This window comes from Osmia lignaria, chromosome 13, assembly GCF_051020975.1.
Source record: "Osmia lignaria lignaria isolate PbOS001 chromosome 13, iyOsmLign1, whole genome shotgun sequence".
In the NCBI taxonomy this organism is placed as follows: Eukaryota; Metazoa; Arthropoda; class Insecta; order Hymenoptera; family Megachilidae; genus Osmia; species Osmia lignaria.
This window is the reverse complement of record NC_135044.1, coordinates 7,810,685-7,828,418: the sequence shown is the minus strand read 5'-3', so window position 1 is coordinate 7,828,418 and position 17,734 is coordinate 7,810,685. Positions and strand designations below refer to the sequence as shown.

The 17,734-nt window shown below is 36.4% G+C and overlaps 4 protein-coding genes across 10 annotated transcripts in view; 3 read left to right on the top strand and 1 right to left on the bottom strand.

The window, feature by feature from the left end:
- Positions 1-184: 184 nt before the first annotated feature.
- On the top strand, positions 185-4,616 carry LOC117602577 (protein Loquacious-like). 4 transcript variants are annotated; one of them, XM_034320784.2, is made up of 7 exons: positions 185-378; positions 1,092-1,416; positions 1,512-1,632; positions 1,703-1,997; positions 2,709-2,858; positions 2,945-3,056; positions 4,346-4,616. In XM_034320784.2, exons 2-7 carry the CDS (start codon positions 1,101-1,103, stop codon positions 4,480-4,482), a joined length of 1,131 nt encoding a protein of 376 aa, XP_034176675.1. In that variant the 5' UTR covers positions 185-378; positions 1,092-1,100; the 3' UTR covers positions 4,483-4,616. The 4 variants fall into 4 exon arrangements, with proteins under 4 accessions (XP_034176675.1, XP_034176673.1, XP_034176677.1 ...); XM_034320782.2 differs by having other exon boundaries at positions 1,497-1,632; XM_034320786.2 differs by lacking the exon at positions 2,709-2,858.
- Mthfs (methenyltetrahydrofolate synthetase) lies at positions 2,913-4,058 on the bottom strand. The gene is made up of 5 exons (XM_034320801.2): positions 3,928-4,058; positions 3,563-3,818; positions 3,412-3,459; positions 3,137-3,329; positions 2,913-3,047 (listed from the first exon to the last, which is right to left on the bottom strand). Exons 1-4 carry the CDS (start codon positions 4,036-4,038, stop codon positions 3,157-3,159), a joined length of 588 nt encoding a protein of 195 aa, XP_034176692.2. The 5' UTR covers positions 4,039-4,058; the 3' UTR covers positions 2,913-3,047; positions 3,137-3,156.
- Positions 4,617-4,755: 139 nt separating the features above from the next.
- On the top strand, positions 4,756-6,238 carry LOC117602581 (uncharacterized). Its single transcript, XM_034320795.2, has 2 exons — positions 4,756-5,087; positions 5,148-6,238. Exons 1-2 carry the CDS (start codon positions 4,987-4,989, stop codon positions 5,953-5,955), a joined length of 909 nt encoding a protein of 302 aa, XP_034176686.1. The 5' UTR covers positions 4,756-4,986; the 3' UTR covers positions 5,956-6,238.
- Positions 6,239-7,528: 1,290 nt separating this feature from the next.
- Positions 7,529-17,734, top strand: part of LOC117602572 (transducin beta-like protein 2) — a 38,552-nt gene continuing 28,346 nt past the window's right edge. The window contains exons 1-2 of one of the 4 annotated variants that reach the window (XM_076691922.1): positions 7,529-10,983; positions 11,866-12,582. In XM_076691922.1, the coding sequence (XP_076548037.1) occupies positions 12,516-12,582 (67 nt within the window). In that variant the 5' untranslated portion in view covers positions 7,529-10,983; positions 11,866-12,515. Of the gene's footprint in view, positions 11,325-11,865; positions 12,583-12,624; positions 17,732-17,734 lie in introns of those variants that run through there. The other 3 variants (XM_034320766.2, XM_034320765.2, XM_076691923.1) reach the window with 3 other exon arrangements.

Genomic DNA, 17,734 nt, shown 5'->3' with positions numbered 1-17,734 from the left:
ATGTTTAAAGTATCTACTCTGAAGCGTATAAACAATTCATATTTAGACGAAAATTTTAAAGCAATGGGAGGAAAATTATGTAGGATTTAAATCTGAATAAAAAATTTAACAATGAAAACGTGTTTCCATAAAACCGCCAGTAGTGCATCTGCGCAGAAAGATGCGCGTGCTTCTGTGTCTAGAAAAACTTCAGATCGCATACTGCGACAGAACCAGAAACGAGGAAGATTCTCCGGTAGTCAGCAAACCATTTTTCTGTCGTCAAACGGATCAAGCTTTTTGTGAGACTTGGATCGGTCACAAAAAGCGGGATTCGCTTTTCGCATAGGAATTGGCCTGTTCAGGAGCCAGCTTATTTATATAAAACGTTTGAAAATTGTGAGTAAAGGTAGCAAGGTTTTTTTGATTTCGTATAGCGGACGATAGTGTGACCGGTTGGTTTATGCTCCCTATTGTCTCCGTTTGAAATAGAACATTGACAGTGATGAAAATCATTATTGACTTTATTCTCGTTTGAATCGTAATGAAACTTAACCTTTATACTTTATTGTTGTATTTTCTATGCATCAGATACTAGAATTAATCAATGAATTTTATTACAATCATGGCCGCCAGCCGGTTTTCCTACCGTTTTATACTGCACAGACCTTGTATTAATTAGTAATTAGAACAGACTAAAATATTATTAGGACTCTATTATTATTAAGATCTTATCATAATTTTATATATAATGTTATCTTTGTACTGTTTTATGTTTGTTTAAACATCAGATTTTTGTAAATGAGAAATTACTGAAATATATGATAAATTGGAAATATCATTTGACAGATCATTTAAAATGTTATTTATGCATTAAAAACATATTTGTATATTATTGTTATTACAATACAGATGATCAATTTAGATATTAAATTAATTTCAATTGTTTCAACTTTAGATATTTACAATATTTATAATTTGTATTTTTATAGATCAGATCTTGAGTAGATCAATAATTAAATTGCACTTGATATATATATATATTAAATGTAATTGAGATATTTGTTAATTAATTAAATCTATGTTTGAGTGTAATTTATGTTCGTTTATAGATTGCCAAAATGGAAGAAATGCATCAACCGCAACAGGTTGGGCCTAATATGATGGCCAATGTAGGTGGGGTTCCTAATCATTCAAATAATGTTAACCGGCGTAGCAGACTTCGATTGTCATTACATAGTTTAATGGTAGAGAAACTTCCAATAAGTGAGGCCGCTCAATTGGAGATGAAATCATTGTCCAACAAAACTCCAGTTTCTATTCTTCAGGAATTGCTTTCTCGTAGGGGTACAACACCAAAGTATGAACTAATACAAGTAGAGGGTGCTATCCATGAGCCTATTTTTCGTTATCGTGTCACTGTTGCTGATATTGTTGGTTTGTATCTAATTTTGATTTATTCTTTTTTTATATATAAAAAGAAATTATAAATGATAAGTATTTGACAATTGAAGCAGATCCAATTGTTTCAGCAATGGGGACTGGAAAGTCAAAAAAGGAAGCAAAACATGCTGCTGCAAGAGCTGTATTGGATAAGTTGTGTAGATTAAATAGCGAAGCTCCAGATTCTCCGCTCCAAAACAATATACCAGAGTAATAATTGATAATATTCAGTTGCATTACTTACTCGTTTTAGAGAATTAATACAATTTGTTTTATATAGTTCTGAGAATCTACAAGAATTATCAGGATACGGAGAAGAGAAAATAATCACAAATCCAATTGGAGCATTGCAAGAAATGTGTATGTCGCGTCATTGGCCCCCACCAAAATACACAATGGAAAACGAGGAAGGTCTTCCGCATGAAAGACAGTTTACCATTGTTTGTTCTATTTTAAAATATCGCGAAGTTGGTCAGGGAAGAAGTAAAAAAGTAGCAAAGAGGCATGCAGCTCATAAAATGTGGCAAGCTTTACATGATATGAATACAGAAAATTCCAATGTGGATGAAGATGAGGTAAGAATATTTTTTGTTTTTATGTCTAATCTGTTAAAGGTAATGTTAAAATTAAATATTAAGGTTGTTCATCTAATGGTGTAGTACATGTTTTTAAATTCATTCAATAATTATTTTATATACATATGTAATATTTTGAATGTAACAATAAGCTTATAAATAAAGTATATAGAGACTTTTTTAGAATATAGTAGTGAAAGTAACAAAAAATAAAACTTAAATGTATTTTTGTTATAAAATTTTGTACAACGTTTTTCGGTATGTATTTTTGTGATTTTCTGCTGTGTAAAACAATTATGACATGGAATGTATCTTGAGCATAAATCAGAGGATAGTTGTAGTAGGGTAATATCGACCACGTCTTTACATAGGTTGCTTCTGTGTCTATGATTGTGAATAGTTTTTGTTGTGTATGTGTGTGTATGTTTAGTGAAGTGGAAGTGATTTGGCACCCTATTATGAATATATATGAAATATATGCTACCTTTCTGTTCACCTTGAATCTATAACGGATAATTTTTAAAATAAGAAATGTGTGTAATATGTATGTGTATTGATACTGAAATCATTTACACAGCAATATATTTTCAACAGTAAACACGCTTGGATCATTTCCACTTCATGATACTCTTAATATAAGTGCAGTCATTGGTGAAACATCTCCAATGATGAGCATGTAATTAAATTTTTATTATTAATTGTCCGTTATAGGTTTTACAAAGAAATGCAAATGTGAATGCCCGTTATGCTGATCTGAAAGGTAGCAAAATTTCAACTCTAACAACTATTCATAGCCTTAAGGTTTCACAATTTCATAAAAGTCTGAAATCATCAACTGGTGTTAAACTTTTTGAATTACAGGTTTGTAGTTATAGTAAGCAAAAACAATTACTATATTAAACCTTTGAATATTATTATATTTTCTTTATTAATCCTTTTTGTTATAGAATACTTGTTTGAATGACGGCGATGTAAATCTGGTACAGTTTTTGCAAGAAATCGCTTCAGAGCAGCAATTTGAAGTAACTTATGTTGATATTGAAGAAAAATCTATCAGTGGTAAGTTATTTTTTTTACATTATATTAGTAACTACAGTTTTACCAAGTTGTTAATGAATATATTTTATTATTTAACTTACTATTCATTGAAAAAGTACATTTATTTTTCTGTAAGTATAAGATCCAGTAATACATCGTTTTCGGTTGTTGGAATATCCTCACGTAATTGTTCATTAAATGCCACTGCAATTAAGTGTGGTCTTTTTTGTTGTTTCTTTAAACACAAACCCAAAAATTTATCATAATAACCCATCCCATGTCCCAAACGTTTTCCTAGTTGACAAGTAATAACATAAAATTATTAGATTATAAATATTCTCTTCCTTAAGCAATTTGTAAATTAAAATCAACTTACCACTAGGAGAAAATGCAACACCTGGTAAAAGTATTAAATCCAACCCACCTATGACAAAGCATGCATCATTTTTTTATATTTTATTAATATTATTTTGAAAATAATAGTGAAATGGAATGAAGTATGATTGTTAAAAATTAACAGTTCTTACCAGTTTCCAAAGCATTTTCTCTGGGTTCATTAAAGCTTGGTTGTTTGATATTCCATTTAGTTACTGGTAGATTTTCGTAATCTTTCATTGAAAATAATTTAACCATTTCCATTTGTTTGCCTTTATATCTAGGAATAAATACTTCCTTCTTCATTTCGAACATATGTTTTAATATCGGTACTGTATTAATTTCATCATTTGTACTTAGGTATGAAGAAACCCTTTTGCTTTCTTGAAATTGTTTGAGAGAACATAACTGTACATAATTGAAAGTGATCAAGATTAATGGAATTTCTGAACAAAATATGACTTAACCTCTTACACTCTGATTATGGATAAATTACTTATTTCATTCATGGACTTACTTTTTCAAATACTATCCTTGATTGCCTTTGTTTCTCCTCAGCACTGAGTTGTGCAATGATAGTTTTCATTTTTTTTCGTAAGTTAAGTTTGGCAGAATTTATTCCACACATGATCCTGTATCCATACAACCCTTTAAAAAAAAAGGTACCTCATCTAACAGGTTTACATAAGCTAGAACTAACGTGTTTGTATTGAGAAACTGTAATGTGTGACCTCTGACATAGTTATCATAAATTGCTTATCACATTTAATGTATCTCAATCACTAATGTACATTTAACATAAGTTAATTGATTTCCCATTATATTTTATAATAATTTGTTATACCTTTCTTCTTATTTCTAATTTTCTTATTTTAACAATTTTGTCTGAAATAAGATCTGGATCAGAGTAGGAGAACATTTTTCCATTGTTACAGGTAAATGCCAGTGCCTTGTGCAACTGTCTACATTGCCAGTGGCAGTTTGCTACGGTTGTGGTGTTACCAGTAAAGATGCTCAAGCTAGTGCTGCTCAAAACGCTTTGGAATATCTGAAAATCATGACCAAGAAGTGAGCCAGCGCTTTGCTCCTGCCAGCTGTCACTATCAATTGTAAATCCCATAATAATTTGCTGTCCAAAAATCAGAACAACAATGCAGACTCGAAAATACTATCGGTAAACAATCAACCATTGGATAAGGGTAAAAATAGTCAAAAATTAGATCACGTGGGGAACAAGAGTAGATTATCAAAGTCATCGGTCAGAGCAGTAAATACTACAATATCCAATAAAGATGCTACGCTAAACACAATTACTACAGCATCGAACGTTACAGTTTCTACAAATAGAATAAATACATCTCTAAAAAAGAGTAATGGAAACAATGAGAATGTGAAATCTAACGAACAACATTCAAAGAATAATACTTCAATCTCAACCACAAATCAATCTAGCTCGAGCTTCGGTAACGTACGTGGTGTTACTGCGGTCTGTGTCGGTGGTAATGTTCCTCACGAGAGCGCATCGAAATCCAAAGATTATTCTACCAAAAAGTATTCCAGTGAAATCGATTCTAAAATGAAGAATTATCAGATACAATCCGATTACAAAGAACCTTCGGTGAACAGTCAGGACTACAAGGCAAGGAATAGCACACAAATGAACAATTTGTCGTCGAGGTTTGTAAATCAGTCGTCTGTTCAAGCTTTACACAGAGAGAATCATGGGACTTCTTCCAGTACTCAACATTCACGACCGGCATCACGGAACGATAATACAGCATTTGCTGTAGCTAGAAAGGCTTTGGAGCAACAGAATCCAGCATCGAAAATGGCACCGATTAATTTCCCACCGTTACGTGCCCCCCAGAGCATCGTAAACGTTCGTCATCCGTTCGTGACCGAAGCAAGAACCAAGCACAACGAGATAGCTGGTCCAAACACGAAATCGAAACTGAACGTAGCGTGTTCTTTGCAAAGTGGTGTGAAAGAGTTGGATCACAGCCGGCAAACGTTTCATAGTTACGGTACGTCGCAAATAGCTGGAATTCCAAATGTTCAAAGTTTAAGCAACGTTACAGCAAACATGTCGCCTTATCCTAGACCAGAAAGTTTTCCTCAACCGACCGTTGCTAGTGTGCTATTCCCAGATACTTCTCAGTTCCCTCAGTCACCTCCGTTCAGTACAACGCAAATTGGACAACTGAATCAGTATCAGACGTACGATCCTGGAAGCTTTGCGACTACACCGGTGAACGTGAATCCAGTAATCCCTCAGTTTTCCGCAGAAAGTTCGATCCCGTATCCGCAATACGATAATCCTCCTCAATTCGTGCAACCGAATCATTATCCGACAGCGGATATAGCGAACAGTCAGTATCAATATCAGGCAGCAAGTGTTGGACAATTACAGGACTCACCGATGTTCATTCAGAGCTTGCAGAGTCCGATTGCTGTAACTGATCAGTATGCTGCTCCTAATTACGCCAGAACTGTTAGGACAGAATTGATACCACGATTGAGGAGGCCGCCACGATTCAACAAGTAAAAATGATTTCTTTTCCACTCGATGATATGTATATATACATATTCTTAAACGATATTTCGTAACCGTGGAAGGGTGAATATCGAATTGCATGCAAATTTGCCAATTTACTTGACTGCACTATTGATAAATTACATGGAGAGGATGTGGTAAAAGTTATTTCAATTTCTGATCCATTTTGAAATAAATTTTAACCAGTCTGCATGAATCGATGTAAGTATTAAAGTGACGGCTGGTATTTTGGCAAAGTTGCACGCGTAAAAAAAAAACAGAAAAGAAAGAAAAAGACAAACAAATGTTGCCTGAAATGGTTTTATACACGTTATACAGAAGATCAAATAAAAAGAAAAATCATTTTCACTTGTTTCTATCATTTGATGTGTGACATGGCAGGACACAGTGAGTTGAACTCGATTATAATTTTATCATGTAACTTATCTAATATTGTGAAGAAATGAAGGAAAGAGGCGATTGCATGCAGTTTGTTAAATTGTACATAAAATTATGATTGTTAATAAGAATAGTTTGTAATTATATAGAATAGGGTGAACCGATTTCAATGGGTTTGATACATATTGTAAGGGTCAATGTTATGAGTAACTTTGCCTATGAAATATGAATGTTTTCCTCTGCGATATGAATTTTATTTTTTATTTTATATGTGAAAAACCTTCAAACGGTACAATATACGATGGCAAAAATTACTGATGGAACTGATGTTTATAACGTACCATCAAGATTTGTTGAAATCATTGAGGTTTACTTTGTTCTATATAATTATCGAATAGTCTCATTTCTATAAATACGTAGTAAGATGAGAAACGGTTCTGTACAAATTTGTTTTCGTCGAGATTGACTCATTGAAAGCAAATTTGTCGTAGCAAGTGGAGCAGAGCCCACAGTCATATAGTGCATGTGAAAATCCATGAGGATTTGTGAAATAAGAAAAGAAGAAAGAAGAAAAGAAGAAGAAGAAGAAGAAGAAGGAAAAGGAAAATACAGAAGCAACTGGATTATTATTATTATTATTATTATTATTATAATACGATAAGTCCTAGTTTTAATGAATGGTATTCTACAAGCTATACTTTGCATAGAATTAGTGGAGGTTTTCCAATATTTGAATATTAATTAGCTTATCGCTATGTTTTTAATGTGCTTCACTATCTATATATGGAATGGCGGTGTAACGATGTTCATTGCAATGCGATGGAAAACGATGAAAACGTGTTAACAAAGTGGTATTTTAAAAGGGAAGAAAATTAAAATTTCTCTCTTTCTCTCTCTCGTCGAATCCTATTTGCTTAATTTGAACATCGTATCTCCACCGAGGCGTATGCACAGTTCAAACGTAGCTTTCGGCGATCCGAGTATAAACAATGTATATGAAAGCGATCGCGTTAAACTAACGATATAATCTTTCAGTGGTGTATGTTTTTTCCTTTAATATGGTAGCTCATAAACTCATAAGCATCATATATTAAATATGCGTAAGGATTAATCGTTAAGAATTTTTCTTCACTAAGGTACACATCTCGTACAATGGAAACTATATACTCGTGTGTATTGAATTTTTCAATTGCCTAAGTGCGTCAACGTCACCGGATCAGACATTTATAACGTATAGAAAGAAGAAAGGGATGAATAACATCGCGAAAGATTCATAAATAACGAAGTAAAACGTAAGAGAAAGGGAAAAGTGATAGACGCGTTGCGTAGCAATGCACTTAAATCATAAATTGAACTTTATCGTCCAATTTATAGATTATATGAACGACGGAGAAAAATATTCCTTTAATGACGAATTAGAGCGAAAAAGGATCACCGAACACTGAGAATTTTTCTTCGGTTAAAGCCTAGAATCTGTGTGTGCATACGCAATTTCGTCCACCAACGATATCTCTTGTTTTCAAAATAATAATTACATAAATGTTAGCGTGTCGTATTCTTTCTTTGAATTCAAGCGTATAAAAGCGAGTCAAAAGTGAACGTAAGAAGTGAAATGTCACTTATGAAATAGTGTATGCATACTGTGTGATTTAATGATGCGACAGCAACGTTTAACGATGAGTAGTAAAATTGCGACCAACGTTTAATATATTGATAGTACAAAAAAGTTCTTTTTTTTTCTTTTTTTTGTAAAAGTAAGGCGTCGCAGAGGGCACGCGTGGAATGAATGAGAGAGAACTAGAAGAGCGTGAGTGGTACGATGTTTGATGACACACGAGTGGTCCCACAAGCCGATGAGATCAATGAAATTACTCGAAAGCGATAATGTCTTCAGAGTCCCTGGTTGGAGCATATTTCATACATACTTTTGGAAAATAGGCATTACTTACATGCAAAGTATAGAATGTGTATGCGTGTAGACAAAAGTTCATTGTTAGGTTGATACCGCAGACGATTATTTCTTTAAACATGAGAAACAAAGATATTAAAGAAGATGATTGATTCATTTCGAGCGAATTGAAATGAAATGATCTCTATGGGTGATGATGATTTTTTCTTATTGTAATTATTTTATTTATTTTTCTTTAGAGTTTGTGGAATTAGAAAAGCTCGTTGTGCCTTTTGTTTTAATTTCGTTTCTCATTTTTCTGACTGTAGAGCGCTGCTTCGCGTGGTGAGAATCTGACTAATGTATTTTTCGTGTGTAAGCGATTCATTTTCTTTTTCTTTTTTTTTTTCTTTTTTAGTGTCAATAGATATTTGATTCGTCGCGAATCATGAATTCGGATGACAAAACGAATGAAATACCGAACGACGTATCGTCATTGAAACGCGACGAAATTGTTTAGACTCGCCAGTTTCTAAGGGAACGTAACGTCGTAGGATGTGAAATTAGAAGAGGACGGTCTGCTGAATATCTACTCGGAGAATCGACCTTTTTTTCTAAACAAAACAGATTGTTTTTATATTTTGTTCATTAAAAAAATTAAAGTTTACGAGGGTACGGTCTTGCGGGGGTTTGTAATGCTTCAAATTGAAACTATATCTTTTTTATTTTAATATTCTTTTTCAATTCATTTTTGTTGTCATTGATGTTGTTACTGCCATGTAAGATCGTAGCTAATCGTAATTAGCTTAATTTTCATTCGATTCTAATATGTAGACGTACATAGAAGTTGAAAGCATGATTCTTCGAATTTTCTGAACCGCTAATTATAAAGAAAACTCGTCGATCTTCCTTGATTTTACCAGGAGGGTCTTCGAGATCGTTTTAGGATCGAGTCGATCCATCGATCGAAATCGTTAATTGATGTGATTAATTCGCTTTAGAATTAGTCGATTCGATTGACTGTCTTAAAATAAAAGAAAAAAAATCCCCTATAAATAAAAAAACATTGATTTATCGTATCCCGATACTGTTGATATTCTCTCGTCTGAGATTAGAGGGGATAGATAATTTGGGAAGAGACGAAAAATTAGCAAGTTGACGACCAAGCGTGACAAAAGAGAAAAATATTGTAATAGAGAGAGAAAAATAGACTTCCCAATCTTTTTCAACTACGGGGAAGCACTTCTTCGTGGACCAACCAGTACGTAGAAACGAGAAAAAGAAGACGAATTGTTTTTCGGTTCGATTCGATAAATAGTATGTACAATATTTTACAGTATTTCACAATTTATTGTTTATAGGACAAAATAGAGATCGTTTTCTTTTCCTCGTTGGTATCATTCACCACGGAAGTAGTCTTCTTAGTCTTGCGAAAGAAGAAATCGATTTCTAGCGATTCGAGAAGTCGATGGATATGCAAAGGACAAAAAAAATATATAATAAACCACGATGTAGCATTTTTCAAGGGGAATATAGTCGAATCTCGCGTGTTAAACGATATAAATAAAACAACTCTACATTACGATTCATTTTATTGTTCGAGCGCTGCTGCGTTTTGTATTATTCAAGAAAGCAACGGAGAGAAATGAAAGAAATAAATTCCTATAAATAGGAAGGCGTGTTTCGATGAAATTTACGATTCTATGCATTTTTCGTTGCATCTATGCATCTGCCACGAAATTCTATTCCTTTGTCCTATATTATACACTCGTGTAGAAAAAGAAAAAAATAGAAAACAATCACCGTCTCCTTTGATGTTACCAGTACGAATGAATATTTCATTTTTTTTTCTTTTAGATGAGTGAGACGGAAGAACCTTAAAAAATCAATGTCTGTCTGCGACAGAAAAGAGAAAACATTAAAACTTTAATGATGCATAGACGATATTTATGAATTTATTTATGGTTCTCTAAAACACTTGACTACCGATATTAAAAACTACAAGGAAATGTAGATATCCGTTTGTTCCTTGTCATAAGAAAAAAAAAGGGAAACAGTTTTATAAGATGTATAATATAAATGGTCCAAAATATCTGGATGTAATTTGTAATTTTTATACGTGAAGGGGGACACGTTACCGATCATTTCGTTCTCTTTTCTACCCTAGAATAATTTTTCATCCCTTTTTACTGCCTTCCTAACGATCTATCACCTATCCTCCCTTTTCTGTTCTTCTGTATGTTAAATTATCCTACGTTTGTAAAGTAATATACTGTCGGTTTTGTATAATCGAGACGGTGTACTGGCACCCAAAATGGACTTAAAACAGTATAGGGAGACCCGTTTCTATAAACGAGGGTCGTAAAATATCTATAATCAAGGTTGTTTTATGTATGATTGTGCGTGTAACATTGTTAATAAACTAACGATGCTTATGAAACTTTCACGTTTTATACCTCGACTTCCTTAGATAAAAATTATAAGACGCTGTCTTGAACTTGGCGCGTTTGTATGAGGTATATTACGTAAAAGATCTCCTATGAAAACTAGAATAGAACTTAAATATCAATCTATTATTAAACGTAAATATGATTTGTAAAGAACAATGGTAGATAACGAAAGTTTTGTCAAAACTCGAAAGCTATATATGTACATGTTCTTTTTGAAATACCCGCCATTGTTTTGAAAAGCCCGCCATAATTGTGAGACGCCATTGCCAGCTAGCAGTCGATCGCCGAACAGCGTTGCAAGAGGTCGGTAACCTACGCAGCTTATTACTTTTTATTAACATTGTAGCCATTCTATTAATTACATTGCAATTGTAAAATGTTTTACATGTGTCAGTGAAGCATTGAAATCATTTATTTTAAGAAAGAAACACCTATAATAACTTTCTATTTTGTTAATCTTACCAGTTACCACCAGGTGGTGCTAGCAACATTGTTTTTAAGGTGCGCGCATTAGTACAAAATTAAAAACCACCTAAAAATGAAGCTTGTATGTTTTCACCGTATTAAATTAATTGTTTTACAAGGACTTTGGTGTTCCATATCATGTGGCAGGCACTCCCATGTGGTGACTGGTTTATTCTGTGGTATTTTCTTCTATTTATCTTTTTCATTCTACAATAACCCTACTTAATATTTTTAATTTTCAAAAGATTGCATGGCTCACCAACTTCTGTATTTAGAACAAAAATATTGTTATAAATAGAAAATAACCACGTCAATACTTACGCAATTTTAACGTGTATAGTTGTATACGATAACACGTATATACGTCTGCAGAGAAATTCGTCGTTCTATTTTTAGCACCGTGCATTTAATACGGATTAATGTTAGGGTTAGAACACCGACGAATTTCCTGCGAAGCAACAAGTGCAATGTTTATGTATCAGAATACAACCGCCAAAATAATTCGGCGTCAAAAAACGACTAGGATGAATAACCTTAACATCTAAAAATAATCGAAACGATTCTTCGCGTGATGCTATTAATATCGCATAAACGAATTTTATTTCTCTTATAATAAAAAAGGAAATAAATTAAAAGAACGGTTTTCGTCTGTTGCAACTCTTTAATATTATTACAATATTCGAATTGCCTTGTCTTATATTTAAAATTATTTGTTTACAGGGATCGTCTGCTCGAAACAAAGAATCGATACATCGATGTTATCACTGTGCAAGTATAGAGATATACAAAAAAACGTGCGTACAAAATCGTAGAGAAAGGAAGGTGGTGTTTGAAACGGTGAGACATATGTATTTTGAACGGGGCGCGACGGGACGGATTCGATCAGTTTCTGCGTCGTTTCTTCTGTCTCTGGTGCAGTGTTATCGGCCTGTTATCGTCGTGCAACACGTGTCAATATAGGCGCGCGTTGGCCGCGACGCCGGGTGCATTCACCGACACATGCGCACATCAGCTGAACGAAACTCTTCATAAACCGGCGGGAACACGTTTCTCAGGACTCAGTGTACACGATGCCACGGATTGGCCGCGATAGACCACGTACCACGTACTACACAACGCTCTTCCTTTTCTTTGCTTTATCACGTTGTTGACGCGGCTGTTTTCGTCGCCGAGTTTTCGTCACGCGTACACCATACGCATAACCTTTATTTTCCGTTCGACGCACACGCTCGCGGTACACGCGTCGGATACAAAGAAGCGCGACCGATGCATCAGTTCACCGGCACACTCTCCCGCCAAGGCGTGCTTAAATTTTCGTTGAAGAAACCAGAGAAACGAGCTAACCAGAGAGATAGAATACTTCTAAAGGAATGACCGTTCGTTTGCTCCTGGAAGAAGATCATCGGAGGATCGACGAGTATCCGTCCCGTGGACACGGTAAGTGATTGTTTTTGTTTTGGTAGTCGTGTCAAACACGTGCGTGTCGCAAACGTTGATCTATACGAAGCGTCGGGGCGATGTTTATGTACAGTTCGAAGTTTATCTCTGACGAGTAGACGCGTCTTAACGTTGCTACGAAGGGACTGATGTAATATTAAATGGTGGCGTTGTAATATCAAGCGCTTCTAATACAACCAAATACAAGGGGGATTTATGATTTGTGTTTGCAACCAAGGGAATAACGAAGAAGCGATTTAAGTAAAGTATCGATCAGAAGAAAATAATCGAGTTTAAATTACGCGTTGTTTAGCGTGTCGTGTCACGTTGCGTTGGTAGACAGGTTTATAACTGTCGCCTTTCGTGATGAAGCGTAGAGTAGAAAGAAAAACATTTTATTTTCTCTCATCCGCTTCTTTTTTCCTTCCGTTGAAATTTCTTTGACTCACAGCATCCTTGCGTCGCAACCGCCCAAAATTATTCTTCCCGGTAACATAGACGCGTGGCAATGCCGTCGCGGAATTGCGCACTTCTTTCGTGGCACTGTGCCAATTTCAAAGTTCAGGTACTCGAGATCGCAGCTTACTATACATATGTACAAGGTGTCTCTTTTATTCATTGCGCTAGTTTTCAATACGAATCTTACCCATGAAAGCGGTAAACGTTGTGGTATTCGTTTCGAACGTAATATGTAGGTTCACTTTGGTAGGATTTAAAAATGGCGGCCACTTGAAAACGAGGCCAACTGGCCTCGTATGTTTGTGAGAACAGTTTTTGTGTTCTTTCAGAGTTGAAGATGTCCCTGAATGGATTCCTAGTTTATAAGAAAAAAATATTCTGTACGCTTTTTTTTATCTTGTTTACTGTTAATTTTCAAGGTAGTACTTTCTATTATAACCTGAAGTGAACAAATCTTTTTTTGCACATTATTCCAATCACTCGGAATTTTAAGCAGTAGGGTGAAGTACTCGTTACGTAACTTGTAAGATGGGCTCGATTTGACCTCGATCGAAGAGAGGTTGAAATACCGGTTCTAAAAATTTCCGAAAATTTATCAATTCGGTATTGTTGAATACATCGCATTGTTAAAGAAGCGCCAATACCTATGACTCATTTCTATTACGATACCGACTGATATAAACATGAAATTCAATTTCTTCGGAATCGAACATCCGATCGAAATGTATCTTGTGTTTCGCGTATAAGATCCTTATCGTCGATCAGATAACGCGTAGAAAAGAACAGGCAGCCGTTAATTTTCACCCCCACTCGATTAGCTGGCAATTGAACGAAGCGTTTCATTCACTAGAATAATATTATCGTAACGAATATTATTTACCGAATATGTACGCCGATGACCTAATGAAGCAAACACAAGTAGAATCAATTCCATCGCACAACTCATTATGAATAATTAATAAATGGACTTGTTTTTTATCGATCAGGTGTTGAACATCGCGTGAAATGTTTCTTCCTGGCAAAGAAAATCCGTCAAATTAGATAACTCCATCTGAGATTTCTTTGTTTTTATTTGTTAAATTAAACTCTTTCGGCTTCCACTTCGAGATCATGATTAATTCCTCGCCCCGAAACTGGCGTCTTTATATACGTGCATATAGATCTGGCTTCTGCATAGCTGTGAAAATTCGTGTACCTAAAACTTATGTGACCTCAGGATCATCCCCCGATGAATGAAATTTTATAATTGCCTTGGTTTCTCGAGCCGCGGGATAGATTAAGTTAATTCCCGCGAAAACAGAACCGCAGATGTTCGTGTACCGATTAATCATCCCCGACGGCTGCCGGTTCCAAAGGTGTCTGCTTTATATTGCGCGGTTATTTTGCGAGAAAACCTTCGAATAAATGATTCATTATTAACCGGTTTTGATAAGAAACATTCCGCGACAGACGGTCCGGTATCTTCGCATCGTTTATCTAGAGACGAAGAAATCGAACTTTTCGAATCGATAAGCAATCCGTTTTCGTCGCGTAAACATCGTCTCGAGGATCTGATCGATCCTAGGAGATTGTTCGATGGTCGTATAACGTGACCAGCTACGGAAGTAACCCGGAAATCCCGTAGAGCCATCAATCATTAGGTGTCTATTCGTTGCAGGAAAACGTCTTATCGATTCCCGGTGACGTGCTTTCCTCTTCTCTCGACGTATCACTCGGCGTTAACGATGCAAAACGCTCGTGGGAACGTTCTGTCAGAAACAGAGGAGGAGGCATGACCGCTCGTTAATTCTAATCTTTCTATGGTACCGCACACGAAAGTTGACCCTCGACTAAACGTTACGGGGCAAACGACCTTTAAACTTGAGTCAGAGTTCGTTGGCTCGAGCCCAGGAAAACGAACGAGGTGTAAAGGGTTTGTACCCAGTGTGTAACCGTAGGTTTCCTTTGGCCTGAGATTAAACGTAAGGTAGCTTTGAGGACCTGCTATCCTATCAGAGACGAACAGTACAATAACTCCCCCTACGCTTCCTGTTAATTAAGGGAAGCCTGAACTGCACGCGACCATACGCAGAAGAGTCTCGTGAAATCGACACGGGAAGCAAAGTCGAGGAAACGTCGCAGATAAAACGTTAAAAAAATAACACCAGTCGTCGTACAACGTACTTCGTGGCGCTACAATCAGATTTAGACCCGTCATATGTTTAATTGTCGAACAAGTGACAAAATATTTGTCACTTATTGCGTTGCGATTCGCTATCAAAAGTTTAAGACGTATCAACGTCACGAACTTCTAAACACTTCTCTTACGTATTTTGTAAACAGTAACCGCGTAAACGAGAAGTCAATGGATTTGTTTTTTCCTTTCTATGCTATTGATTTTAAAAAAATGAATTTCATTGTTTTGGTGAAACGAAAATAGCGCTGTTTTGATCATACTGGACACCCTGTATGTTTATCGAAGGCTTCTGTTTATATACGAAGCCACGGTGGTGGTGAGGCATGCACGTGAGAGAGTCAAATCGAGGACGAAGAGGATCGAAATGAGGAAAAGTAACGGGGCGAGTAACGGGTTGAATTTAACGCATCTTGCCGTTAAGAGCACGTTTGTAAGTCTAGTTCTTAGGTCAGGTTAGATCGTGTAACTTTACGACTGTGCGTTGATAATGTATGCTTTAACAAGAAAACACACTTGTTCCCACAAATTCATATCGACGATTATCGACTGTATCGATAATATAGAAAACTAGCATCGTCGGTAATAGTCTCGTTATCAAGTTCAGAGATTTTGTTTTCGATCACCGAGTACGATTATCTCGATTTCTTATCGATAACGTTGACGCGGTATGCTTTCTCGAGAATTACTATCGTCACGGAAAATGTAGCAGTCATCGTGTTTCCGAGAACACTGTTACCGTGTTCCGAGAACACGATGACTAACCATCTCCGTGGGAACAGAGACTGATGTAATAGAATTTCCGGAATTTACAGCGCATCGAATAATCGAATTGAAAATGTAATTTGCAATGGTCGATGAATATTCAAACCGTTCACGGTCCGCTCTTGATTCGATGAAACATTAATACGCTCCGATCCACCATGTATAACATAAATGAAATGGAATAATATTTGATCTGATCGAGCGCGAGCAAATGGACAGCGTGGATCGGGCCTGATTGACGAAACGGCGTCTCCCGCCCGCGAAAGTTTGAAACGCGCAACCGCGCATGCCCAACGCGGTGGGAGAGCCGCGCGATCTTCGTGGGGATGAAAAACGTGGTGGGGAAAAGTTTGTAGCGGTTAAACGCGAGACAGCAAGGGTATCGGCGCGTATATACCGGTACTAATGGTATGATCCAGCAAACACACGCTTCGAGCTCTCACGAGCGTTACGTTCAACTTCCAATGTGTCTCTCGTTCGCGATGATACCGTTTGATTTGCAAGTGTACCACCAGAGCACGCGTTCAACTAAATGGCTTACATAAGTTACGCGGTAACATTAATTTTTTGGAGATAAATCCCGCGCACGCCTCTCTGTTGACTATATCGTGAGTATTATACAGAACGAGATTCAACCAGGTGACGACAACTTCTCATTGGAGCGACGTTCCAGTGAAACTGATTCAGAGTTTGGCACTTTTTCGTTTATTTTCATGTACACGAAATAAAGTTGCCGACTCGCTCGATCGATGCGACCCGCTTGTTATTCGACGTAAACCACGAACAGTAGTAAGACAATAATTGAACGTTGATTTTAAATTATTGAATTGAAAAAAAAAGAAGAATTTAAAGAGACAAGATTTAAATGACAAAAGTGTGTCGTACATGAAAATACGAAGTTGGTGATGAGCATGGCTGTGACCCAGAAACAGTTCGAGGTGGTAACTTTATCATCGGAGTAGACGAATCTCGCAACGGTGCCAAGAAAGAAAAAAACGAAGTGGGGGATCAAGGAATGCGAACGTTGTTCTTTCGAATAAGACACGATTCGATCTTTGAAGTGGATCGATTACGAGTAAGAAATTTCGACCGCGAAGAGAATCCTCTTTCCTCACGACCGTTGCGATAGATCGAATAAATATCGAAACTTTAATTCGAGCAAGTGGAACGAGGAAATTAAAGGAAGAAAATTATTAACGATACAGATATATTTGATAAAGAGAATAGGAAAAAGAAGCGGGCAGACTCAAATGCGGCGTTTATCGTTGCCGGCAATAACGGTCAAAGATCGTTCGAAATATCCCGTCGAGTTTCGCTTCTGCGATTCGTCTGGTTCGTGGTTAAAGACTCCTCGACGTTCGAGTATCCCATCTGTAAAACGCGTAGTTCAGTATCACCGTGGAGTTGACGCACTGCCCGCGATCGTTGCATGATATCTCGTGTTTTTTGGAACACGCGGTCGTGTGTGTGTTCCACTCGCGTCTCGTGCTCTTATTTTTGCGGTGATTTTTTTTTTAAACGTACCTTTATTGAATAAATCGTGTACCGAAAGTGTGGTGAGCCGATCAAAGAAAGTGTCGTGATTTAATTACGCGGTGAAGATGGAGGATACAGAGGGGAAAATGATGCCGGGAACGAGCATATCCGTCTTCGTGTTAGCGAGCACGCTGTTTCTCGGCGGAGTCATTCTCGTGATCGGTTACATCGTTAGCCGGTTGTCACGGACGAACAAATCTTCGGATTCAACGAAAAGTA